At 35.8% G+C, this 24731-nt stretch overlaps 5 protein-coding genes across 6 annotated transcripts; all 5 read right to left on the bottom strand.

Annotated features, from left to right (window-relative positions):
- Positions 1 to 1301: 1301 nt before the first annotated feature.
- On the bottom strand, positions 1302 to 3426 carry LOC113292632 (MDIS1-interacting receptor like kinase 2-like). Its single transcript, XM_026541515.1, has 5 exons — positions 3192 to 3426; positions 2695 to 3100; positions 1727 to 1765; positions 1522 to 1630; positions 1302 to 1451 (listed from the first exon to the last, which is right to left on the bottom strand). The coding sequence occupies exons 1-5, from the start codon at positions 3424 to 3426 to the stop codon at positions 1302 to 1304; spliced, it is 939 nt and encodes a 312-aa protein (XP_026397300.1).
- A 29-nt stretch (positions 3427 to 3455) lies between these two features.
- Positions 3456 to 6713, bottom strand: LOC113292630 (receptor-like kinase LIP1). The gene is made up of 5 exons (XM_026541514.1): positions 6349 to 6713; positions 4547 to 4655; positions 4144 to 4476; positions 3696 to 3852; positions 3456 to 3616 (listed from the first exon to the last, which is right to left on the bottom strand). Exons 1-5 carry the CDS (start codon positions 6711 to 6713, stop codon positions 3456 to 3458), a joined length of 1125 nt encoding a protein of 374 aa, XP_026397299.1.
- A 121-nt stretch (positions 6714 to 6834) lies between these two features.
- On the bottom strand, positions 6835 to 9270 carry LOC113292625 (MDIS1-interacting receptor like kinase 2-like). The gene has a single exon (XM_026541507.1). The coding sequence runs from the start codon at positions 9268 to 9270 to the stop codon at positions 6835 to 6837; it is 2436 nt and encodes an 811-aa protein (XP_026397292.1).
- A 3787-nt stretch (positions 9271 to 13057) lies between these two features.
- On the bottom strand, positions 13058 to 17086 carry LOC113294157 (probable leucine-rich repeat receptor-like protein kinase At1g35710). Of its 2 annotated transcripts, XM_026542575.1 has the most exons (3): positions 16625 to 17086; positions 13787 to 14431; positions 13058 to 13678 (listed from the first exon to the last, which is right to left on the bottom strand). In XM_026542575.1, exons 1-3 carry the CDS (start codon positions 16929 to 16931, stop codon positions 13290 to 13292), a joined length of 1341 nt encoding a protein of 446 aa, XP_026398360.1. In that variant the 5' UTR covers positions 16932 to 17086; the 3' UTR covers positions 13058 to 13289. The 2 variants fall into 2 exon arrangements, with proteins under 2 accessions (XP_026398360.1, XP_026398359.1); XM_026542574.1 differs by having other exon boundaries at positions 13787 to 17086.
- A 6328-nt stretch (positions 17087 to 23414) lies between these two features.
- On the bottom strand, positions 23415 to 24191 carry LOC113292622. The gene is made up of 2 exons (XM_026541502.1): positions 23966 to 24191; positions 23415 to 23773 (listed from the first exon to the last, which is right to left on the bottom strand). Exons 1-2 carry the CDS (start codon positions 24189 to 24191, stop codon positions 23415 to 23417), a joined length of 585 nt encoding a protein of 194 aa, XP_026397287.1.
- Positions 24192 to 24731: the final 540 nt, after the last annotated feature.

The following is a 24731-nucleotide window of genomic DNA, read 5'->3' as shown; positions in this document are numbered from 1 at the left end:
TTACAGTCAAGTTTATCTTATTCTGGACGATCTTCTCGATCTTTTCATTTTGGGCGATTAGTTCCTTTGTTGATTCATCATGCTGATTCCTTAATATGCAAAGAGATTCTTCTTGGTCATCACAAATTTTTTGGAGAATAACATATTGACGAGTAAACATCGCTTATTTCTTAAAAAAAGATCGTTTTTCCATAGATATATCTTGGTTTTCATCTGACAAAGTTTGATGTTTCAAATCAGCACTATCCAACTGTTTAGATAGCTGGGAAACTTGGGAGCCCAATATCTCACATTGCTGAGTTAACCAGATATTCTCATTTGATAGATTTTCAATTTGGTCAAGCGAATATTATTGCACGTTACTCAATTGATTTATTTGGTTCTGCAACTTCTCATTGTCAGCACGAACATCTTCAACGGAAAATTGAAAATCATACCTCTCCATAACCCGCTTCTGATTTAAATCTTAACGTGCGTACGAAGAAATTCAAATAACATGAACACCAAAGATAAATTACTTCTAAAAAAAGTTAAAAAGGTAAAGAGAAAAGCACATATAAGTTCTTGATTCTTGTTGCGAAGACCTTCAGACTTCAGAGTTACAGTTTGGAGCTCCCCTTTCAGGCTATTGACCTATTTTCCCAAGGAAGTATTTTGACCAGAAAGTTCTAGCATGGAAGGACCGAATTCGAAATATCCTTCAGTCAAGATCATACGGCGATGAGATTCCTGGAAGAGAAATGATATAAGAATAAACACGCATCAAGACATTTCGAATAGAGACATATGTACGAAAAGATACTTACCAAGAGATCAAGCGCGATATGGACACTCAGATCAATCTGAGGCAAGATCTCGCTCCTTGTTGCCTTGTTTGGTGGAAAATCACATAATAACTTACTCAAAGCTTTACATGTGTGAAGTTTAAAATGATCAGTAATAGACGATTGAGCAGCAATGAGAATATCAGATAAAGATTGAGAAGCAGGACCAACTCTCTCTAGGATACCCTTATCAACAGAGATGGACTCTAAAGAAAGGGAAGCAAATTTGGAAAAAGAAGAAGAAGATGTAGGGGAAGTAATGTTCTCCACAGGTGTGACGTTCTTCACAGATGCGGGAATACTCGCAGACAATGGAACATTCACAAACATAGAGATAGTATGATCCAATGATGATGCGGTCACAGTCGCATGAGTATAAGTTTTCATTACCACATGATTAATTGAAATATCTTCGTTAGAAGAGAAAATTTCATTAGGAGAAGCAATTATATCTAAAGGAGGAGAGGCAATCAAACCTTATGAGGAAGCGTCAACATTAATGCAAGGAGGAACCTCGACTTCCTTACAGTAAAAATTAGGAATGGAAAGATCCATGTTGAGCATCGGGGCTTTCCGAATTCTCTTAATCTTCAACTTCTTACAACCATCGGTCTCGAGTTCATAATCCTGCGAAGAAAAACGCAGATAAGAAATAAAGGCACCAATATTGTTTTACAAGAAATAAAATATTTCTTACTCCTTTGTTCTGCGACGGATTCCTCTTGAGAGATCCTTTGGATTTCAAGCTTGAAGAAGAATTAGGGTTAGGGACTGTAAATCTGGTGTTTCCATAAGAAGAACTTTTGCTGAAACAGAACCAGTATGGGAATTAATATAACAACATATTAGCATTATAATTTTAACAAAAAGAGTCAAGATCAGTTTCAACAGAATATACAAACCTTTGGTGAGGATCCATAGAGACAGCACCAAAATCAAAGCTGAGACAAAGATGAAGAAATATGGAGAAGACGGAGAAAATGAAGATTCGCAGAGGAAGGTTAACAGAGATGAAAAGGAAAGACGAAGTAAAAGAGAAAAGAGTATCTCTCCTCAAACCCAGTTATTAAATAGGTAAAAAGATGACCGATTAAATTCAGACGTGCCGGTAGAAAGGGGAAAGAAGTTAACACGTGTAGACGGTTACACTGAAATCACGAAAATATGCCAGCAGTTAAGAATATGAAAAGATGAACGGGTGCGGCTAAATATCGCTATTTTGTAAAAGAAACGACATGAGAAGCGGAAAAATGTAGATACAAAATACCGCAGACCAATCAAGAATGCGAAACAATGATCATCAAGACTACGCGAAGACAATCGGCGATGACGTCAGCGTAATCACGAGTAAAGTGTGAATATCGTGCGATGTTATAGAGGATGTGCGAGAAGAGTCAGTGTAAGCATACGTTAATGACGCACGCCAGATTCGAAAATAAATGATTCATGAGATGTTATCCACTATGTAAATCCCAATATAAGAGACTGAGCGACCTTGTATGAAGGGGAGATCTTTTTGAGAGATTAGATAAGAAATTTAGGAGAGAGAAAGATTATTTATCCTCCAAGTTAGAGCTTTTTCAAAATTTTGTATCCAGATTGAAAATTTAATGAATATTCTTATGAATTTTATGATGATCACTTGAGTTGTTCTTTGGATTTTATTTAAGGATGTGGTTTTAGGATTTCCTGCAACTACAATTAAAGGGCATACTCGTTTTCTTTACAACCCACTTGTATGCTCAATTGTCAAAGACCGATTTGTTCCACTTCAGACACTCAAAGACCGTTTCAGATATTTGGTACCATGAAGATCAAATAGTTTTACATACACTCTTATTATGAAGTTATAGTTTAATATAATGCTAACATGACACAAACTAAAACCTTTTCTGACGTGAGTAGGTCTGTTAAAGTAATAGTTTCAAAGGACTTCGGAAAAGATGTGTTGCTCTGAGCTAATGATAATAGATGTGCTGATATTTCTTCCATAGTTGGACGAGTAAGTGGATCACCACGTAAACATGAAAATCCAACTTTCACAATACGCATTATTTCCTTCTGAACAACATCTGGTGGTGTTCCAATGCACTGATCCAAAATGTCTCTTAATTTTGTGTTTTGCCCGAGATTACTCGCAGATGAAGATTGCAGAAGAATTTGCGAGATTAATGTGATGAGTGCAGATGGATGCCCACCCATTAGTACTTCTAGTATGACCACCCCAAAGCTATAAACGTCGCACTTTTCTGTCACCTTCATTGTATATGCAAGCTCTGTAACAACACATATAATGTAAATTTACTAGCTAACAACGAGAAATGGTACCAAAAAAAAAAAATTGGTTTCACTTGGAGGATTAATTACCTGGAGCAACATATCCATAGGTTCCTTCAAGTGAAGTCCAATGGGATGAATCTGGCTTCAAAATCCTCGCGGTACCAAAATCAGAAACACGAGCTTCATATTCATAGTCCAGCAAAATATTGTTGCTAGATATGTCCATGTGAATTATTGTTGGAATGCAATCATGGTGCATGTAAGCAAGTGCAGTAGCTGTTCCTTTGATGAATCTCACCCTATTTATCCAATCGAACCCCATTGCTCGTTCCCCATCACATATTTTTTTTTTCAAGCTTCCCTTTCTACAAACTCATAAACCAAAAATGAAATCCTCCTTTCTATATTAGAACAAAAACCAAAAAGTTTCACAATGTTTCGGTGTCGGATTTCTGTCAATACGTGAACTTTCCTTTCAAATGACTTGAGATCAAGTATCTCAGAATCTTCATCTAACGCATGAAGAAATTCAAGACATGAATACAAGCACAAGTTTCATTTAAGTGATTGACAAAATAAAGATAAAAATACCTTTAAGTTCTTGAATAGTCTTAGAGCGAAGATTCTCGGATGTAAGAGATTCACCTTGAAGAGCAGCCTTCAACTTAGCATTTTGACGATGAACCTCTTGGATGGTGTTGCTAGACTCAGAAAACCCCTCAGCTTGGACTAAGCGACGGCGAGAGTCCTAAAGGAGGAAATACTTTAGATAAAAATAGGAAACACAATAAATTAAAACAAAAAGAAAGTTACGAGCAAAGGAATATTTTCCAGAAGATCAAAATCAAGATTAACATTTGAGTCAAGTTGTGAGAAGATTTCGCTCCTATCAGATTGATTTGGAGGAGAGTCACCTAATAGCTTGACGAGAGCATCACAAATGCGAACTTGGGAAAGATCATTAACACATGAGCGAGCGACGTTAATCATTTACAAAAGAGGTTTCGTATTGGAAGGAGATTGGGAAGTGAAATATAACATGAAACCGTAAGCTCCCGCGGTCATTCACAAATGTGGAAATAGTGGAATCCACGATTGGTGCGGTAACATTCTTAGAAGAAGAAACAACCGAGTGATCAACTAAAGCAGCTTCCGTAGGAGCGGATATTTCCCTCGAGGACGCGGAAACATTAAAAGAAGCTGACGCAGCAAAGCATTGTGAGGGGGCATTAATATTAACATTAGGAGAGACCTCAGTATGTTTCTCCTTATAGTTGAATTCCGTCATGACAATGGAAGTATTGATCGTGAGGGATTTGAGAACTCTCTTAACCTTTTTCTTCTTCTCGCCATCAATCTCGCTCTCAGTATCCTACGAAGAACAATGCAAATAATAAACAGAGGTAACAATATTGTTTTAAAGAAAAAAAATTATTTCTTACTGCTTTGTTATATGAAGGCTTTCTCTTGCGAGACTCATCATCTTTGAAACTAGAAGAAGATATAGGGTTAATAAATGTAATACGAATATTACAAGAAGAAGAATTCTTTCTGCAACAAAACCAGTATGGGAATATTACTAGAAGAATAAGAACAGTAATAAATCAACAAATAACAAAGTGAAAATTCAAAAGAAAGAAAAATACCAAAAGCAAAATGTACTAACCCCCAATGAGAATCCATAAAACTCAAAGAAGACAAACACCGGGTAAATCATTATGAAGAAAGAACGAATACCTCGAGAAGATGAAGATTTGCAGAGAAGATGAAGATCGAATAAAAAAAGAAAAAGATTATCTATCCTCACTCCAGTCATTAAATAGGGAAAGGAAACAACCGGTAAACTCAAGACGTGTCGGTTGAAAGGGGAAAGAGTCAATACGTGTAGACGGTTAAGTCCAAAATGCGGAAACATGTCGGTTGAAAAGAATACGAAAAGATAAACGGGTACGGAAAAATAAATCAGAATTTCTCATACCGCTCTCTTTACCATAATAACAACATGTGAAGAGGAAAAATATGGGTACAAAATACCGCAAACTCGTTTAGTATGCGAAATAACTCCTTAACTGATAAGCGAATACGACCGCATATAACATATTCAAGATGACAAACCAGATGATGTCACCTAATCACGAGTAAATTGTGAAGATCTATGTGGCAGTATAGAAATCGTGCGGCAGTGATAAATCCCTATGCTTCAATGACGCACGTCAGATCCGAAATAAGGGACTTTATTAGCTGTCCTCCTCTATGTAAATTCCTATATATGGAGTCAAGCGCCTTTGTAAAGGGGAGGTCATTGGAGATAGTCTAGACAAGATATTTTAGAAGAGAGAAAGATTATTTGCTTCCTAAATTAGGGTTTTCTCATATCTTTGTACTTTTTCTAAGATATCTTTATACTTTTTCTAAGACTATAATAAAAGTTCTTGAGATTCTTATGATGATTTCTTAAATTTCTCTATAAATTTTACTAAGGGTGTAGTTGTGAGATTTCTCGCAACTACAAACATCATATAAGAAATAGCTATTTTTACACTCTTTTCTCACTTCCTCGATCTGTGACTGGGGCTGTGAATGTAATACACTTGAAAGAAGAAAGAGTGAGTCTACACTCACCGAAAGTATCACTTCGAAATGCCCCGAAGAATGATCGTACGGATAGCACGATGCTTGCTTAACATCGAGATCATAAAGGGCAGATGTGGGCCCAATGTTTGTGTCACGCGGTGACCCTTTCGGTGAAACACCGAAGTCAATCTAGAGTTTCCGAAGAAAAAAATGTTAGATTCTCTGGGACGCCTATTACTAGAGAAACATGTGACATTATTTTCGTCAGGAGTACAAGACAAGACAGCTTTATTCTATAATTAGGAAAATGTTCAGATCTGGGGTACAACGCGTTCAATCAATCAGGACTAAAAATAAAGACTAGACTAGCTTAAACATACAAGGTGAAAATATGACATCAAACAAAGAATAAAAATAAAACACAAGTCTGTCAAAGGGGTTATGGAGATTTTTTTGATGTAATGCACTGGAGTATTAAAGGGCATACTCGTTTTCTTTACAACCCACTTGTATGCGCAGTAGTCAAAGACTTATTAGTTCCACTTCAGACACTCAAAGACCGTTTCAGATATTTGGTACCATGAAAATCAAATAGTTTCACATACACTCTTATTATAAAGTTATAGTTTATTATGATGCTGACACGACACAAACAAAAACTTATTCTGACGTGAGTAGGTTTGTTAAAGTAATAGTTTCAAAGGACTTCGGCAAAGATGTAATGCTTTGAGTTGATGATGATAGCTGTGCTGATATTTCTTCCATAGTTGGACGAGTAAGTGGATCACCACGTAAACATGAAAATCCGACTTTCACAATACACATTATTTCCTTCTGAACAACATCTGGTGGTGTTCCAATGCACTGATCCAAAATGTCTCTCAATTTTGTGTTTTGCCCGAGATTACTCGCAGATGAAGATTGCAGAAGAATTTGCGAGATTAATGTGATGAGTTCAGATGGATGCCCACCCATTAGTACTTCTAGTATGACCACCCCAAAGCTATAAACGTCGCACTTTTCTGTCACCTTCATTGTATATGCAAGCTCTGTAACAACACAAATAATGTAAACTTTTTAGCTAACAACGAGAAATGGTACCAAGAACAAAAAAAAATTGGTTTTACTTGGCGGATTAAATACCTGGAGCAACATATCAATAGGTTCCTGCAAGTGAAGTCCAATTGGATGAATCTGGCTTCAAAATCCTCGCTGTACCGAAATCAGAAACTCTAGCTTCATATTCATAGTCCAGCAAAATATTGTTGCTAGATATGTCCCTGTGAACTATTGGTGGAATGCAATCATGGTGCATGTAAGCAAGTGCAGTAGCTGTTCCTTTGATGAATCTCACCCTTTTTATCCAATCGAACCCCATTGCTCGTTCCCCATCACATAAAACATTTTTCAAACTTCCCCTTTCCACAAACTCATAAACCAAAAATGAGATCCTCCTTTCTATATTAGAACAGAAACCAAAAAGTTTCACAATGTTTCGGTGTCGGATTTCTTTCAGTGCGTGAACTTCCCTTTCAAATGACTTGAGATCAAGTATCTCAGAATCTTCATCTGACGAGTGAAGTTTCTTCACAGCAACAATTTGACCTGTTGACAGCTCTGCTTTATAAACACTCCCATATCCACCCGTTCCAATGCAGTATTTAGCATCAAAATCCTCGGTTGCATCAATTATGTCTTCAAACACTATTTTCCCATCGTAATTCCAAACGGAAAACAGATTTCTTCTGGTATTAGTAGCACTAGGTTGATTTCCAGGATCGACATTTCCTGCCGATATTTTTCGAAGACGAAATAAAATGGCGAAGAGTATGAATAAAATAAACAACGAACCGAACAAAGGAAGTAGGATTATCAGCACAAGTGTATTATGCTTGGTTTCTTTTCTTTGGATAACAACCGAGGAATAATTACATGGTTTTAATCCTCGGAAATTATTATCACATAACCCTTTGTTGTTCTTCAATGCATCGACAGGAGCATCTTCAAAGGCCTTGATGTTGGGAAGAGGACCACTCAATTCGTTATACGAAATATTGACGATTGTCAAGCTAAGCATTCGTTCAAATGAAGATGGAATTGATCCGGAGAGCCTGTTGTGGGCCAAATTTAGTGTTTGCAGTTTGCTTAGTTTTCCGAAAGCTGAAGGTATCTCTCCACTCAACTCATTATAACTAAGATCTAACAAAATCTGTAATGACTCCAAGTTTCCGAATTGTGGTGGGATGCTATCATTAAATTTGTTTGTGCTCAAATTCATATATAGTAACTTTGAACAGTCCCCTAATTGTTTGGGTATTGATCCGATGAGTTTATTTTTTGATAGATCGAGATGTAGTAGGTTGGATAACATTCCGGTTTGCGAAGACAACCTACCAGAAAGCTGGTTATTCCTCAAATGTAACACGATTAATGAAGACAAGTTGAACAACTCATTTGGAATTTTCCCTACCAAATTATTTGAATCCAGATAAAGTTCAGCTAAAATCTTCAACTTGCCCATTTCAGATGGTATTCCACCTGTGATTTTGTTCCCAGAGAAAGAGAGCATTGTCAAATTTTGGCAATCCCCCCAGTCTTTTGAGATTTCTCCATACAACATATTATTACTCACAACAAATCTCTCCAGATATGGATATACGTGAAATGCCTCTGTTACATTATCAACCAGTTCATTATCTTCAACTCCGATAATGCTAAGGCTGGTGCAATTTCTAAGGCTTCTTGGTATAGGACCCGTGAATTGGTTTTTTCCTACCAAAAACTGTTCTAGTGTTCCGCTTTGACAAACGTTTTGGGGTAAAAAACCAGAAAACTTGTTTTTCATCAAACTTAACCCTTTTAACTGTGTTAGGTTCTGGAATCCTATTGGTAATGAGCCAGTTAGTTGATTTCCAAAAAGATATAAAATATTCAACTTTTTCAAGTTACCAACAGAAGCAGGGATAGAACCAGAAAGGTTATTCATGTTCAAATATAAGCTTGTAAGAGAGACTAGCCTTCCTATATCTTTAGGAATGAAACCAGAGAGTTGGTTTTCTGAAAGGATTACACTCTCCAGGCTAGTCAAATTGGTTAAAGAAGCAGGGACTAAACCACTGAGATTGTTTTTGGACAAATAAAAGATAACAAGAGACTCTAGCCTTCCTATATCTCGAGGTATGATGCCAGAAAGGTCATTATCGAAAAATGATAAAGAGGTCAAGCTGGTTAAATTGCATATTGAAGTAGGGATTGGACCCATGAGTTTGTTTGTGGCCAAATCAAAGATGGTGAGAGAGTGTAGCCTTCCTATATCCCGAGGAATGATTCCGAAGAGTTGGTTATCCGAAAGGTAAAGTTCTTTTAAGCTAGTCAAATCCGTTAAAGAAGCGGGTATTGAACCACTAAGACTGTTTCGGTGCAAAGCTAAGCTAGTAAGAGAGTGTAGCCTTCCTATATCTCGAGGTATGATGCCGGAAAGGTTATTTTGGAAAAGGGAAAGACTTTGCAACCTAGTCAGATTGATTAAAGAAGTGGGTAGTGAACCACTGAGATTATTGTCGGACAAATCAAAGAAGTTTAGAAAACTCATCCTTCCGATATCTCGAGGAATGATACCTGAGATTTGATTTGTATAGATTGATAATCTAGTCAATTTAGTCAGATTGCATATAGAAATAGGCAATAAACCGGCCAGATTGTTCTTGTACAACCTTAGATAAGTGAGAAAATATAATAGCCTTCATGTATCTCAAGGCAGAGCCACGAAACGTCTTAAAGAGAGCGACCTGGTCGTGACTCAGCCATCAATCTATTTTGTGATTAATTCTTGTTTTGCAGGTGTGAAATCGGCAATTGATCCAACAGTATTTAAGTGCCAAATGCTTAAGTATATATGAGTTCTCGAACATGAGATGGTGCATGACAGCAAAACAATACAAGGAAAAAGACCTTCTAGTCCATGCTTCAAGTTCAACTCTTGTTTATCCCATAGGGGACATTATAGATTTTGTCATCGTATTCAAGCACCCACGCCAATAATTATTAAAGTATTCGCTCATTGTTTTAAGTATTAACAAGACAATCATAACATATTCAGTCAAAGAGAAGCAATTTGCCTAAGTCCCTGAACTGTGATTTTCTCAAGATTACAGCAGGTACATATACTTCAATATGATCAAGCTTTTTCCTGGTAAATCCAAACAAGGTTACAGGAATAACCAACCAAAAGATCATCACAAAATTGAACAACAAGCTTATTTAAATCTGACATCACAAAATAATGTCCAATGCGGCGTTTGTTGCTGACTGCCCTAAACCTTGCCCAATTGTTCCATCTTATTCAAGTGTGCGCATCTAAATATAAGTATCTAACTCATCTCACGGGATTCTTTAATGTCATATGACAATATAAGCCTGACTGAGCTACCCATAAAATGGCACAAAATCTGACAACTCAGTCAGACCGCAAGTCAGACGTAAACAAAACACCCCCAATTTAACCTTAAAGCTCAAAATTCACATAAACCGAAACCCAAATTTGAACCTTTCAAATCTTTAACCCAAGAACTCAATGAATTAAAACAAGGGTTTTTGTAGTTGCTGGAAATCCTACAATGCACCCTTTATGATATTTTGTAAATCTAAGTCTATTTCACAATCAATGATAAAGATGAAAGTGCTAAAATGTAAATGCAGGCACAAGATTTTTTACATGGTTCGATCAATTTGATCTACATCCATGGTTCTTCACTATGGGTGTTGGAATTACATGAGTATTACATTTCGAATCTCCATTAATGGATTTTTGGTAAAACTCTAGATCTAGTTTTGTGATTGAGAAAGAAGATGAGAATACAAAAGATAAAGTTGGCCTCCCTTTTCCCTGTCCTGCCTTTCCCTTTATATATATGTTTACATAGTGGGTGACATCTAATATGTAATGGAGTACAGCTAATAAATCCTTTTATTTCGGATATTGAAGCGCGGCTCTATTGATATTGGAGTGCGGCTATGTTGATAAATGACGCGCACCAAGGAAATGTATAAATAACGCGCACTCTTTAAATGTATAAATGCCTCTTTCTTGAAATGAATAACTGCCTCTTGTTATTCCCACACTCTCTTGATATGTTTTGCGATATTTTCCCCCTACATTTTGCGTCTTTTTTCTTGAATATTGCTTGAAAAACGATCTTTAAGGAAAAATCCGTGTTGGTGTAGTTGTTAGAGAGAGACGTGTGGTGTTGATGTAGTCTTTGATCTTTGTTGATGAAGGAACTACGCGAAAGAATACTAAGCTTCAAAAGTATGTACTTTCCCTTATTCTTTTGTGAAGTTCGGAAGCATTGGGAATTGTGAAGTATCATTCCTTGAAATATGAAGTATAAGAGGTATCCGTCTTTGAATGCCGATAAGAAGTATTGCGAACGAATCAAATGAAGCTACTACTCCATGTTTCCTTCCCTATGATATGCTGCAATCCAAATAAGAACTTAAATTAGCATTGGGAAGTACGTACCTGACCAACTGTGCTGCCTCTTGTTTGTGGAATGAATAAACAACGCCTGGTTTCTGCTCTTATTTTCTCCCTTAGCAGATCAACAAAACTATGTGGAAAAATACGGGTGTGGATGGAGTTGAACGCGTGACGATGAACTCATTATCTTCTCCCGTGACCAACTGTGCTAACTCTTTTATGCAATTGTGAAAGCAACTGTTACTACTATAATTAGCTTTTCCTTGTGCATTCACCAAAAATATGCGAAAAACACCGCACGAAGTAGGAATCGAACGCATTACTTGTAGCTTGCTCTCCCCAGTTTGGACAATCCATCCTAGCATGCGGTTGTGACAAACGATGCAACACATGTAACTTATATTGATTTCGCCTGACAGACTAAACTAATTTCATTCCATCACTCTTTCTTCATCTTCTTCACGGATTTGCCTCGTCTCCGAACTCCAACGTCATTTGTATTCTGAAGACAAAAATTTTTCACCGAGACTTCCGATTTTTCCCTTGAAGTTTAGAGATCCAGTGAGATTTGTTGTTGATAGTAGCCAAACTTTTTACCAAATTTTTATTGAATCAACGAATAGGTAGGATAAATCCTTTACTCTCCCTGTTTCTAGCGCCAAAATGTAGTTGCAGGAAATCCTACAACACACTCCTTATGATATTTTCTAATTTTAAGTTTATGTCACAATCAATGATAAAGATGAAAGTGTTAAATGTATATGGAGACACGAGATTTTTTACATGGTTCGATTAATGTGATCTACATCCATGGTTCTTCAGTATGAATATTGGACTTACATGAGTATTACATTTGGAATCTCCATTAATGAGTTTTTGGTAGAACTTTAGATCTAGTTTTGTGATGGAGGAAGAAGATGAGAATACAAAAGATAAAGTTGACCTCCCTTTTCTCTCTCATGCTTTTCTCTTTATCTATATGTTTATATAGTGGGTGACATATGTAGTGGAGTACAGCTAGTAAACCCCTTTATTTCGGATATTGAAGTGCATCTCTATTGATATTGGAGCGCGGCTCAGTTGATAAATGACGCGCACTCTTTAAATGTATAAATGCCTCTCGCTTGAAATGAATAACTGCCTCTTGATATTCCCGCGCTCTTTTGATATGTTGTGCGATATTTTGCCTCTATAGTTTTGTTTATTTTTACCTCTTAAGATACTTATCCATACCTCCATCTACAAAACAGAATCATCAATTGCATCTACAAAACACAAAAATTGAACAAAGCAGTGAAATTCTTCTTATTTAAGATGTAACAGAGAAAGGGTTTTTCTTTAAAAAACTTACATCTAGGAATGAAGAGGTTTTGAAAGAGAAAGACGGCCGCAGCCGTGGAAATGGAACGTCTACTCCTATGTATCTTGTTCAGTGGTGGTTGATTTACTGCACATTTTACAAGACATGCTTTTTTCTTGTTGGCGAGACTAAGGTTTGTAATGGACAGTCTGTTAATTTGAGTTCCAGTCAAATTTTTTGCAATGGCTGGAGAGTTGCTTTTCTCTGTTTTTATGGAGCGAGGAAACGGATATCTCCACCCATTTTAGGAAATTTAGATAGACTCAGAGGCATGTCTTTTTTTTTTTTTTGGCTTAATCCGCCAGACAAGTCAAATGTTATACTGTTTGTATTTAAGTGTTTTTCAGATCCGACCAGTTACTTGATTATCACCTAGATTTTATCCAGACCCATTTGAGTCAAGGAACAAAATTCTCTCGGCTCATGGGACCAATTCACTAACTTTTATTATTGAGTTAGTTGAGCCAGTTCTAAATGGGATCCAGATGACGGGTGATGTTACTATGAGTCAAAATTTGAAGTCATATAAAGTCAACAGAGTCAAAAAAAAAACAAGTTAAAATCATATAAAGTCATATATCAGAGATTTTTGATCACAATGTTGATTTTGAGCTATAACATACATTTAGGAATAGAAATTCTCTGTAATCGTAGAAATTCTTTGTAATCATTTTACTATATCCATAGAATGTTTTGTTTAAACAAAACAAATTTGGTACCATGAAGATCAAATTTGTTTAATTTTAACACTGACATGACACAAACTAAAAACCTATTTTGACATGAGTAGGTCTGTTAAAGTAATAGTTTCAAAGGACTTCGGCAAAGATGTGCTGCTTTGAGTTGATGATGATAGCTGTGCTGATATTTCTTCCATAGTCGGACGAGTAAGTGGATCACCACGTAAACATGAAAATCCAACTTTCACAATACACATAATTTCCTTCTGAACAACATTTGGTGGTGTTTCAATGCACTGATCCAAAATGTCTCTTAACTTTGTGTTTTGCCTCACATTACTCGCAGATGAAGATTCCAGAAGAATCTGCGAGATTAATGTGATGAGTTCAGATGGATGCCCTCCCATTAGTACTTCTAGTATGACCACCCCAAAGCTATAAACGTCGCACTTTTCTGTCACCTTCATTGTATATGCAAGCTCTGTAACAACACAAATAATGTAAATTTACTAGCTAACAACGGCAAATAGAATAGTAACGACAACAACAACAACAAAAATTGAAACATTTTACTTGGTGGATTAAATACCTGGAGCAACATATCCATAGGTTCCTGCAAGTGAAGTCCAATTGGATGAATCTGGCTTCAAAATCCTCGCCGTACCAAAATCAGAAACTCGAGCTTCATATTCAGAGTCCAGTAAAATATTGTTGCTAGAGATGTCCCTGTGAACTATTGGTGGAATGCAATCATGGTGCATGTAAGCAAGTGCAGTAGCTGTTCCTTTGATGAATCTCACCCTCTTTATCCAATCGAACCCCATTGCTCGTTCCCCATCACATAGAACATTCTTCAAACTTCCCCTTTCCACAAACTCATAAACCAAAAATGAGATCCTCCTTTCTATATTTGAACAGAAACCAAAAAGTTTCACAATGTTTCGGTGTCGGATTTCTGTCAATGCGTGAACTTCCCTTTCAAATGACTTGAGATCAAGTATCTCAGAATCTTCATCTGACGAGTGAAGTTTCTTCACGGCAACAATTTGACCTGTTGACAGCTCTGCTTTATAAACGCTCCCATATCCTCCCGTTCCAATGCAGTATTTAGTATCGAAATTCTCGGTTGCTTCAATTATGTCTTCAAACACTATTTTCCCATCGTAATTCCAAACGGAAAACAGATTTCTTCTGGTATTAGTAGCAGTAGGTTGATTTCCAGGATCGACATTTCCTGCCCATATTTTTCGAAGACGAAATAAAATGGCGAAGAGTATGAATAAAATAAACAACGAACCGAACAAAGGAAGTAGGATTATCAGCACAAGTGTATTATGCTTGGTTTCTTTTCTTTGGATAACAACCGAGGAATAATTACATGGTTTTAATCCTCGGGAATTATTACCACATAACCCTTGGTTGTTCTTCAATGCATCGACAGGAGCATCTTGAAAGGCCTTGGTGTTTGGAAGTGGACCACTCAATTCGTTATACGAAATATCGACAATATTCAAGCTGAGCATTTCATCAAATGAAGATGGAATTGAGCCGGAAAGCCTGTTGTGGGACAAATTTAATGTTTGCAGTTTGCTTAGTTTTCGGAAAGCTGTAGGTATCTCTCCACTCAACCCATTATAACTAAGATCTAACAAAATCTGCAAGGACTCCAAGTTTCCGATTTCGGGTGGGATGCTATCGTTAAAATTGTTTGTGCTAAAATTCAACGACAGTAAGTTTAAACACTCCCCTAATTGTTTGGGTATTGATCCGATGAGCTTATTATTTGACAAGTCGAGATATTGCAGGTTGGATAACATTCCGATTTGCGAAGACAACCTACCAGAAAGCTGGTTATTCCTCAAATGTAACACGCTTAATGAAGACAAGTTCAACAACTCATTTGGAATTTCCCCTACAAAATTATTTGAATCCAGATAAAGTTCGCTTAAAATCTTCAACTTGCCCATTTCAGATGGTATTCTACCTGTGATTTTGTTCCCAGAGAAAGAGAGCATTGTTAAATTTGGAGAATCCCCCCAGTCTTTTGAGAGTTCACCATACAACATATTATGACTCACAACAAATCTCTCCAGATATGGATATACGTGAAATGCCTCTGTTACATTATCAACCAGTTCATTATCTTCAACCCCGATCATTCTAAGGCTGGTGCAATATCTGAGGCTTCTTGGTAAAGGACCCGTGAAATGGTTTTTTCCTACCAAAAACTGTTCTAGTGTTCCGCTTTGACAAACGTTTTGGGGTAAAAAACCAGAAAACTTGTTTTTCATCAAACTTAACCCTTTTAACTGTGTTAGGTTCTGGAATCCTATTGGTAATGAGCCAGTTAGTTGATTTCCAAAAAGATATAAAATATTCAACTTTTTCAAGTTACCAACAGAAGCAGGGATAGAACCAGAAAGGTTATTCATGTTCAAATATAAGCTTGTAAGAGAGACTAGCCTTCCTATATCTTTAGGAATGAAACCAGAGAGTTGGTTTTCTGAAAGGATTACACTCTCCAGGCTAGTCAAATTGGTTAAAGAAGCAGGGACTAAACCACTGAGATTGTTTTTGGACAAATAAAAGATAACAAGAGACTTTAGCCTTCCTATATCTCGAGGTATGATGCCAGAAAGGTCATTATCGAAAAATGATAAAGAGGTCAAGCTGGTTAAATTGCATATTGAAGTAGGGATTGGACCCATGAGTTTGTTTGTGGCCAAATCAAAGATGGTGAGAGAGTGTAGCCTTCCTATATCCCGAGGAATGATTCCGAAGAGTTGGTTATCCGAAAGGTAAAGTTCTTTTAAGCTAGTCAAATCCGTTAAAGAAGCGGGTATTGAACCACTAAGACTGTTTCGGTGCAAAGCTAAGCTAGTAAGAGAGTGTAGCCTTCCTATATCTCGAGGTATGATGCCGGAAAGGTTATTTTGGAAAAGGGAAAGACTTTGCAACCTAGTCAGATTGATTAAAGAAGTGGGTAGTGAACCACTGAGATTATTGTCGGACAAATCAAAGAAGTTTAGAAAACTCATCCTTCCGATATCTCGAGGAATGATACCTGAGATTTGATTTGTATAGATTGATAATCTAGTCAATTTAGTCAGATTGCATATAGAAATAGGCAATAAACCGGTCAGATTGTTCTTGTACAACCTTAGATAAGTGAGAAAATATAAATTGCCTATTTCTTTGGGGATGGATCCAGTAATTTGATTTTCAGAAAGGTCTAACAAACGCAGATTTGTGAGAGATCCTATTTCTGGTGGAATACGTCCATTGAATTCATTGAAAGAAAGATCTAGGCGTGTGAGTTTTAGAAGATTGCTAATTTGGGACGGAATGGCGCCGAAGAGTAGGTTCAGGCTCAAGTTAAGACTAACAAAGTTGGGGAAAGATGAGAAGTTGAAACTATGTAACGTACCTTGTAAACCCAAATCTGCTGCATTCAGTTCAACAACGCTTCCCTTGTTGTTACAATGGATTCCATACCATTTGCATGGAGTCGTCGTGTTCACAGTAGAATTCATCTTCCAAGAAGAGATGATGGAAAGATTTTGGGTTACAAGGGTAGATTTCCATTCCAAAAGAGCATCCACTTCTTGTCTACTACTACTTGACGAAAGTGTCGAAGAAAAAGAAGAACTATACGCAACACTGTAAGATGAAACTAACAGGATTGCCAATAGTACTAGTAATGTATGAATTGAAATTTTTACTTGCTGGAACATTTTGAAAGAAGAAGAGTTCTGAGTTTTAAGTGATGATTAATGAATTCATTTGAAGGGCTTCTTATAACAAGATATTGTTTGTTTGATTCAGAAGACTTAGTTAATTAATTTTCAGTCAATGAATGATTAGGGTATTGAATTGGGATATATGTTCTTTTTTGTGGTGGAGTCTTATCTCAATTCTAAGAATGAATGGAAGGAGTTAATTATTCCATGATAACTCAGTCTGTTGCTCAAAATTCAGAAAGTATAGATGAACCGAATGCACACCGTGTGAGACCCACGGTGAACACCACGGTGGACACCGTGTGAGAAAAGAGGTGAGACCAGAGGTGAGACCCACTTCTGCCTATTCCTATCCAATGCACACAATATTTCACTATGTCCGTGCAATCCTACTCGGTGCACAGCTTGGTGCTTATTTGCGGTACTCTATCAAAGCTCCTCAAAATTAACGTGAGAGATGGGCCAATTTACGGACACCTACCAGGAATACTATTTATTCGATGGGACTAGACCTTCCCTTCCAGTCAAGTTTTGTCCTTTGCACATGACAATATTTCTAGTGGTTGATTGTAATTTGGTCAGTGTGAACCCTGGGAGTGACCATCACTCACTATCTACTATAACTATTACTTTCTGGAATCTGTCAGAAGTTGATAAAGAACAGAGAAAAGTCGTACAGTTTGATTCTAAGCAAATCCCACAAGGAAGGTGTTATATAGTGTCGTTTATTTTCAGTCTCAGAAGACTTTAAGTTGGATTCAAGTCAATAACTCAGTATTTTATTCAAAAAATAATCCTCTTCGTCAGAGATTCAAACAGATTCCATGACTACTTGTAAATGAGTGTACTAGGTCTTCTTGTATCAGGAGATAAAAGTTCCAGCAGAACATGTTCTTCAAAGAATCTTTTTCACTAGGAACTAGCTAGGTGCAAGACTTTAGTCTAAAAACTCAAGCCTCGTTATCATAACCAATAAACGCGTATTCGTACAACATAATCATCCTGACGATGACCATTTTCCAGAGGTTTTTAATGCGGTTATTGTATCACCTACTACAGATAAATTTTACTGGAACTAGGTACCACAAGAACAATTAGGAATTTGATTAATTATCCTTGCAATAGAAGATACTAAGAGTTTATGAACCAATGCTAAATATTTTCGTTAATCTAATATACCCTGAGACATTATCATTGACGCATTCATAATTTATATCAAAGGACCGACCTTTATCAGAAAAATGTTGAAAACAGGTTTTAACTTTGCGATGCAAAAGTTGAAACCTCGAAACACATATGTTTTTATGCTAAATCAAAGATTTAACATATTGTGACTTTTTCACATATTGTTTCTACAGGAACTCCTCATGATCCTTTAATAAAGCTTATCAACATGGGATGGAACTTAATCCCGCTAAATTAAAAAGTCACCCAAACCACAAGGGTTAACACATTATGAGATCGGATATCAAGGTTAGAAAATCGAAATCAAACATCTCATAAACATACATAGTAATATCAAAAAGCAATTAAGCACAGGCTATGTAACCGAATACTATCACAAGAAAAATTATAAAATTATAATGTTATTCATAATAAGATAGTTTTATTCAAAATAGACTTTACAATTATTGAAAGTAATCAAAAAATGAAGTATATTCTCCTAGGATTACTCCTTCATCCCAGCACTGGTGAGATAAAAGTTATTACTTTCACATTTCCACTTAAGAAATTTTTTCAGTAGATAACCTTGTTGTTTGACCAGAATTTATTGCATATGAGATATTTTCGAGAAGGATTCTGTAAGAGCATGTAATTCGGTCTTGGATTGAACACATAAGTGTGTTAACGCTTCAATACAATGATTTTTCTTCAACGAGTTCTCTTTTTCCATCATACTAATCCAATCTCTATTTTTGATCTTTCTCCTTGGTTTCTCGTCGAGAGATGATGCAAATTTATTCTTCAAGAGATCTTTCTGATCTAGCATCTTATCAAAAGAAGACATTGGATCCAGACCCATAGTTCGGACAAGGAATAACCGAATTAGGAGAATGATCTTTTTACCGAAAATATAATATTCTTATAATTATCTTGACTATATTCCATTAGTATATTTCAATCCCGTAATTTTCACAGAAAGTGCCTTATCTTTCATCTTCCTTACATATCTTGGCACACAAAGTAAGAACGATATTTTAATACCGATCAGGCGGTATTCATGAGATATTTCCTCTCATTACGGAATCTAGAAAAACCAGAGTGTCATTGACCTAGTATCATATGAAATTATCTCTTTCCATTACCAAGAGTTAACGAAGTACCTTGAAATTGACTGTGGTTGCATATGCAACTTTTAGAAATTATGTGCTTAAGACAATTTTTGCATATCGTCTTATTTTTCCTTTTCCCTTTGAATGATTTACTAACATCGGAAGAGATGTCCATTTTTAAAATGGGTAAATCACTCATGGATGAAGAAGAAATAAGATTGACAACTAATGCAATATTAGTTGTTTCCTATTCTTCAGAATCATATGAATCAGAGGTCTCATCAAGAGTTACATCCAGTGCCTTTTCTCCTGTGTATTTCTTAAGATTGAGACAGTCTTCAGCAATATGACAAAACCGTTTACACTTGAAGCATTGCGGCTGATATTCATCGTCTTCTTCCTAATCTTTCTTGACTGGAACACGATCATGTGGCCGAGACGATCGATGAGTATGTTTAATGAATCTTTTACCTCTTTTATTTACGAGATCTCGAAACTGTCTACTGATTAGTGATAATGATTGTTCAATTTCATCATCAAACAACTATGCAATCTGTTCAATTGAATCATACAAATGTATATTATTCTCCATAGGTGCTTTCGGAATCTTTACAGCTTTAAAAGCAATTCTCTTAGTTTGAATGGACTGGGATTCATGATCAAAGATATTTAAATTTCCAACGAGTGTGCTTCGTGAAAGTGTAGAAAGATCATTTTCTTCTATGATTGCATGTTTCTTAGAATCATATCTTGATGGAAACGATCTGAAAATTTTGCATACTATATCTTTTCAGAAATAATCTTTCAAAAGAGAAAGAAGCATTCATTATCTCAGAGAGTTTGAGGTAAAACTCTTCAAAAGTGTCGTTGTCATCCATTCGAAGGTTTTCCTAGTTGGGTATTAGAGTTTTAAGTCTAGCTTCTTTCGCTGAAGTGTTTCCTTCGAGTGAGATCTGAAGATTATCCCAAGCTTCTTTCGAAGTTAGGCAAGATGATATATGATGTTGTAGATCAAGGATTACAACATGTACAATAGCATTCAAACCATCTGAATTCTGCTTTGCAAAATCCTTTTCTTCAATTGGGTATTTGACTAAGCGTTTATACTCTGTTTCTAAATTTGCTACTTTCGGACGATCATAACCATCGACGAGTAATAGCCATGTATTAAAGTCTTGTGATTGAAGAAAATATCTCATAGAAAATTTCCACCATAGATAGTTTGATCTTTAAATATTGGAAGTACGTTAATCGAAGTCGATTCATGAAAACTCGAATTCATTTCTTATAGGTTGGATCGCACCAAACACAGATTGTTAGTTATTTTCGTGTTTGCCTTCTCTAATACCAATTGAAAAGACGAGGTTACCCAAATGTACCTCAATCTAAAACTTTTCCACCTATAAGTCCTTTGTCCGAAAGTGATTATTTATGGACTGAGTCGAGATAATACAACAAATCGGTTTCACACTTTATGTGATCGTCTACGAATACGAGATCGAGACAATACAATAAAAAGTGTGTTTAGTTGATAATAGGTTTGTACTTAACCGAAGACTATAAGATTACTTATCAACTAAATAGGAATTAACGTTTGTGTATTTTACTTCTAATTTTAATAAACAATTATAATTGCGGAAATTAAAAATTAAAAGACACAACAAGGTTTTGTTAACGAGGAAACCGCAAATACAGAAAAACCCCGGGACCTAGTCCATATTGAATACTATCAAAATTAAGCCGCTATACAAAATATAAACCAACTACGTATAGTTAAGACCAAGTAACTAAACTTATAATTCACCTAGTTCCTCAGTATCCCTGCGCCTCCAACTTGTAATAAGTCCCGCACTTTGAATAATTCCTTTGGTTTGTATTCCAAACAGTAAAGGAAAAACAAATCTGTTTGGTAACAACTCTTTCAAACAAGTGATATGAGTTTGACAAAGGCTTTCTCGTGTAACTAATAAACACCTTTGTCGGGTCACAGATCTTATCTAAATCAGTAACATATATTTAGATTTACGACTAATCAAATTCGGACACTGAAGAATGCCACCAAATTATTAATCGTCGATCTCACAACTAATCAATCAAATATATCACAAAGATCAATCCAATTATAGTTAAATCCCTTTCCATCTGAAGCAAGTATTCTGCACACCAAAGATTATGAACCAAAAAAGTCTTCTTATCTTCAAATCTTCTTATATCTTCAATAAACACCTCTACAAAATCATATTGAATCTCTTGTGATTAATCACACACAGAGCGGAGTCTGTTAACGTTGGATTATCACTAGACATCTTTAGATCTACAAACAGTCTAAAGATCCTCGTCGAAATTTCGATCTAGTTTGAGTGGATCTTATATCAGAATAGAAGATTCTCAAGCATAAACAAACTAGGTGCAATAAAATTTCAACCACTGTTAGTCAACCAAATCAATCGAAAACTAATAATAAACCGCAATTATATAGTTTCCCACCAACAGTATTAATAGAGCTTCTCAATCCCAAAGAAGTCTTTAAACCAAGCGGCCATATGAGATTTCTCCTAATTAGGGTACTCTCCTCTCCGATAGGCGGCTCCACCAGTAACAACACAACTGAGGTAGTTTTGCTGGCTGCGGATTAGTTTGCTAAAGAGGCAAACTTCAGTTTTTATAGAAAAAAGAAGTTTGGACACCAAGAAATTTCTAAAATAGAATATTCTCAAAGATATGTAATAAATCCAAAAACGGCTTTCATAATTTCTGGAAATGCTATGTCCAGATTTGACCGAAATCCCAATAGAAAAATCTATAATCAGTAAATACACATTACTAATTATTATTTTCTAAAGATATGTATTTAATTGCTGGAAATTAAATACCATATAAAAACTAAGAAACCTTAATTAAAAGATTCTCAATTTATTTCGATCCTGGGATTTTCCTTTAGCTATTAAGGAATATCTTTGAACAATTAATGATAAGACTTACAACTCATGTTAAAAGAATGAATACATCCTTACTTTGCAAGTCCTTTTTCATACTTACAATCTTGGAAACGATTTGCATCCGATTTCCAAGAACTATGTGATTGATTATCCTATCAAATCACCAATCATGGGTTTCACGGTTCTACCTAAACAAGTTTTTTTTCTACCTCCATGTGATTACTGTGCATAGTCACACTAGTTACCAAAACTCGGTTGACTAGGTACTAGGATCGGTTCCCCGCATACTTATGCTAACTACCCGTAATTTGGTGTATATGGGCATAGGATCGGTTCCCTCATCTTCTAAGAACTTGTTGCACATGTTCATAGGATCGGTTCCCCTTTCACTAATAACTTATGGAACGTCTTACATGGATCGATTCCCTTTTTGCAAATTTACATGCACCTCTCTCTAGGATCGGTTCCCCTTTCAGTAGAAAAATTTCATATTTACAAGGCATCGATCATACCATCTTGAGTGATTACTTAAGATCGGTTCTACTAATAAAAGTTACACCAATGACTTAAGTTCGGCCTATGTGAATATTTATACCAAGAACATAAACAAGTTTATGATCGGTTATACACATCAAATATATTGGTAGTTCAAAATAAATTTGCAATGAATAACAATACCAGTAAGCCTAACGATTTCCTTTTAGATCCACAAACGAGTTTGTGAACTTACTTCCTTTAAACTAATGTGAAAATATTGTTTCCTACGATGAAATCTTCACTCATATACATACATAATTACAATAGCAATTATACAATTATGTTGATGTCTTATATACAAAGTTTAAGGGTTAAGAAAATAAACCTCGTATTGTATTCCTTAATATTATGTCTATCTAGAGTTTCATACACAGCTTCGCAGTTTCGTTTTCAATATGCACGACTTGAAAGATACGTTCAGGAATTAAAAAGTTCAAGTCAAATATTACTAACCTCAAGAGGAAGGATGATTGTTGTTGTACCTCCATACTTCTTCACCATCTTCAATTCTTCATGTAATACTTGTAAGTCTCACATCCTAATACTTTCAAGGTAACCTATATGAATTTGACTCTAGCATATAATCAAGCGACTCTTTAAATGAGTTTTGATTCACTAAAATATGACAACCAAACTTTACATACCAACGCTTGGTGGGTTCAACTGAGCAATGCTCTAACAGTAATAATTAATGAATACAATTCTAACTACAAACTAAAAAAAAATAATCATATACTTACATGCAAGTACTTAGATATTTTTTCTAACCTTGTCATTGAAACAATACTAGTGGTCAAATAATCATTTTCTACCTTGTTGGCACTAGCATTATCCAAAGTGACAGAAAAAACATCTTTAAGCCCCCAATCTGACAAGCACTTCTCCAACATCTCACCAATATAAATTCCTTTGTGACCACTAACCTCACAAAATATAATAATTCTATTTTCTAACTTCAAGTGTTGATCAATAAAGTGCACTGTTACACAGATGTAGTTGAAATTATTTGGTGAAGTCCATGTGTCTGTTTTCAAACTAGCCCTCTGCTTGCTTGACTTGAAGTAATTTTTAAATTTATCTTTCTCATCTACACACATTTTTAATAAACATCTATAAACAGTCATTCTACTTGGTACAAAAAATCTAGGCTCTAAGACATGCATCAATCTCCTAAACCTTTCACACTCAACCGCTCTAAAGGACATCTCATCAATTATTATAAACTCAACAACTTCCCTTTTACATTTTTCTTGACAGAAAATAATAGAGACTAACTGACCTTCTTCCTCACCCAGTGTTGCAGGTTTTAATGTCAAAGTTTTTTGTCCTTTTGGCTTTGGCTTGTTAGGATTCTTCTTGCATCTGTTAAAGTGCTTCCACATTCCACTTGTACCATTCATTCCAGTATGATCCTTTATTGTCTTGTTGCAGTAATTACAATCATTTTCTTGAACATTCTTCTTAGTGAAATGCTTCCAAATGTCAGAAGTTGTCTTACCACCCATTTGAGTAAAAGTAGCTTATACATCTATTGTTGCTGTATCTGGCTATGCTGCTCCATGGTTGGATAAAGGATCCAACAGCTATATCCGTAGCAGGTGTAGGTGTAGCAGCTAAAGTAGGTGTAGGAGTAGCTGTTTCATAAGATTGACTTGATGCATCCATGATTCATCACTGAGAAATCACAAATATACATAAACATAAGTACAATGTACATGTAACATACTACATATACACAAACATAATGCACTAAGCCACTAATCAAATATTAAAACCACCAAACACCACATGAATACCACAAATGAAATAAGAAGTAAGAACTAAAAATAAATGTGAATTTCATATATATAAAGTTAAATACTACAAATTGTCCATAAATATTAAAGACATAAACATTATTGTTGAAAGTAAATACTAAATAGCAAAACTGCAGTACACATTACACATAAACCTTTAAGCCTGAGTTCAAAGCATTATGTGAGCTATGTTAGCATTAGGAATGTTGGTGCATCATATTAAGTGCTTGCACAATGCATATGTTCCAT

This window comes from Papaver somniferum, chromosome 7 (genome assembly GCF_003573695.1).
Source record: "Papaver somniferum cultivar HN1 chromosome 7, ASM357369v1, whole genome shotgun sequence".
Lineage (NCBI taxonomy): Eukaryota > Viridiplantae > Streptophyta > Magnoliopsida > Ranunculales > Papaveraceae > Papaver > Papaver somniferum.
This window is presented reverse-complemented; position numbering and strand designations above follow the sequence as displayed.

What these genes read in the sequence shown, in the direction of transcription:
- LOC113292632 (XM_026541515.1), bottom strand. Translation starts at nt 3,426, where the DNA reads ATGGGGTTCGATTGGATAAATAGGGTGAGATTCATCAAAGGAACAGCT. An exon ending in CTATGGATATGTTGCTCCAG is followed by an intron (nt 3,101 to 3,191) that starts GTAATTAATCCT and finishes GTGTTGTTACAG; the next exon opens with AGCTTGCATATACAATGAAG. An exon ending in ATCCGTCGCAGAACAAAGGA is followed by an intron (nt 1,452 to 1,521) that starts GTAAGAAATATT and finishes TTTTCTTCGCAG; the next exon opens with GATTATGAACTCGAGACCGA.
- LOC113292630 (XM_026541514.1), bottom strand. Translation starts at nt 6,713, where the DNA reads ATGAAGGTGACAGAAAAGTGCGACGTTTATAGCTTTGGGGTGGTCATA. An exon ending in ACTTTAACAAACCTACTCAC is followed by an intron (nt 4,656 to 6,348) that starts GTCAGAATAAGT and finishes GTTTTGTTGCAG; the next exon opens with AAAGAATTCTTCTTCTTGTA. An exon ending in AGCCTTCATATAACAAAGCA is followed by an intron (nt 4,477 to 4,546) that starts GTAAGAAATAAT and finishes TGTTCTTCGTAG; the next exon opens with GATACTGAGAGCGAGATTGA.
- LOC113292625 (XM_026541507.1), bottom strand. Translation starts at nt 9,270, where the DNA reads ATGAGTTTTCTAAACTTCTTTGATTTGTCCGACAATAATCTCAGTGGT.
- LOC113294157 (XM_026542574.1), bottom strand. Translation starts at nt 16,931, where the DNA reads ATGTTCCAGCAAGTAAAAATTTCAATTCATACATTACTAGTACTATTG. An exon ending in CTATGGATATGTTGCTCCAG is followed by an intron (nt 13,679 to 13,786) that starts GTATTTAATCCA and finishes GTGTTGTTACAG; the next exon opens with AGCTTGCATATACAATGAAG.
- LOC113292622 (XM_026541502.1), bottom strand. Translation starts at nt 24,191, where the DNA reads ATGGGTGGTAAGACAACTTCTGACATTTGGAAGCATTTCACTAAGAAG. An exon ending in AACACTGGGTGAGGAAGAAG is followed by an intron (nt 23,774 to 23,965) that starts GTCAGTTAGTCT and finishes AAATGTGTGTAG; the next exon opens with ATGAGAAAGATAAATTTAAA.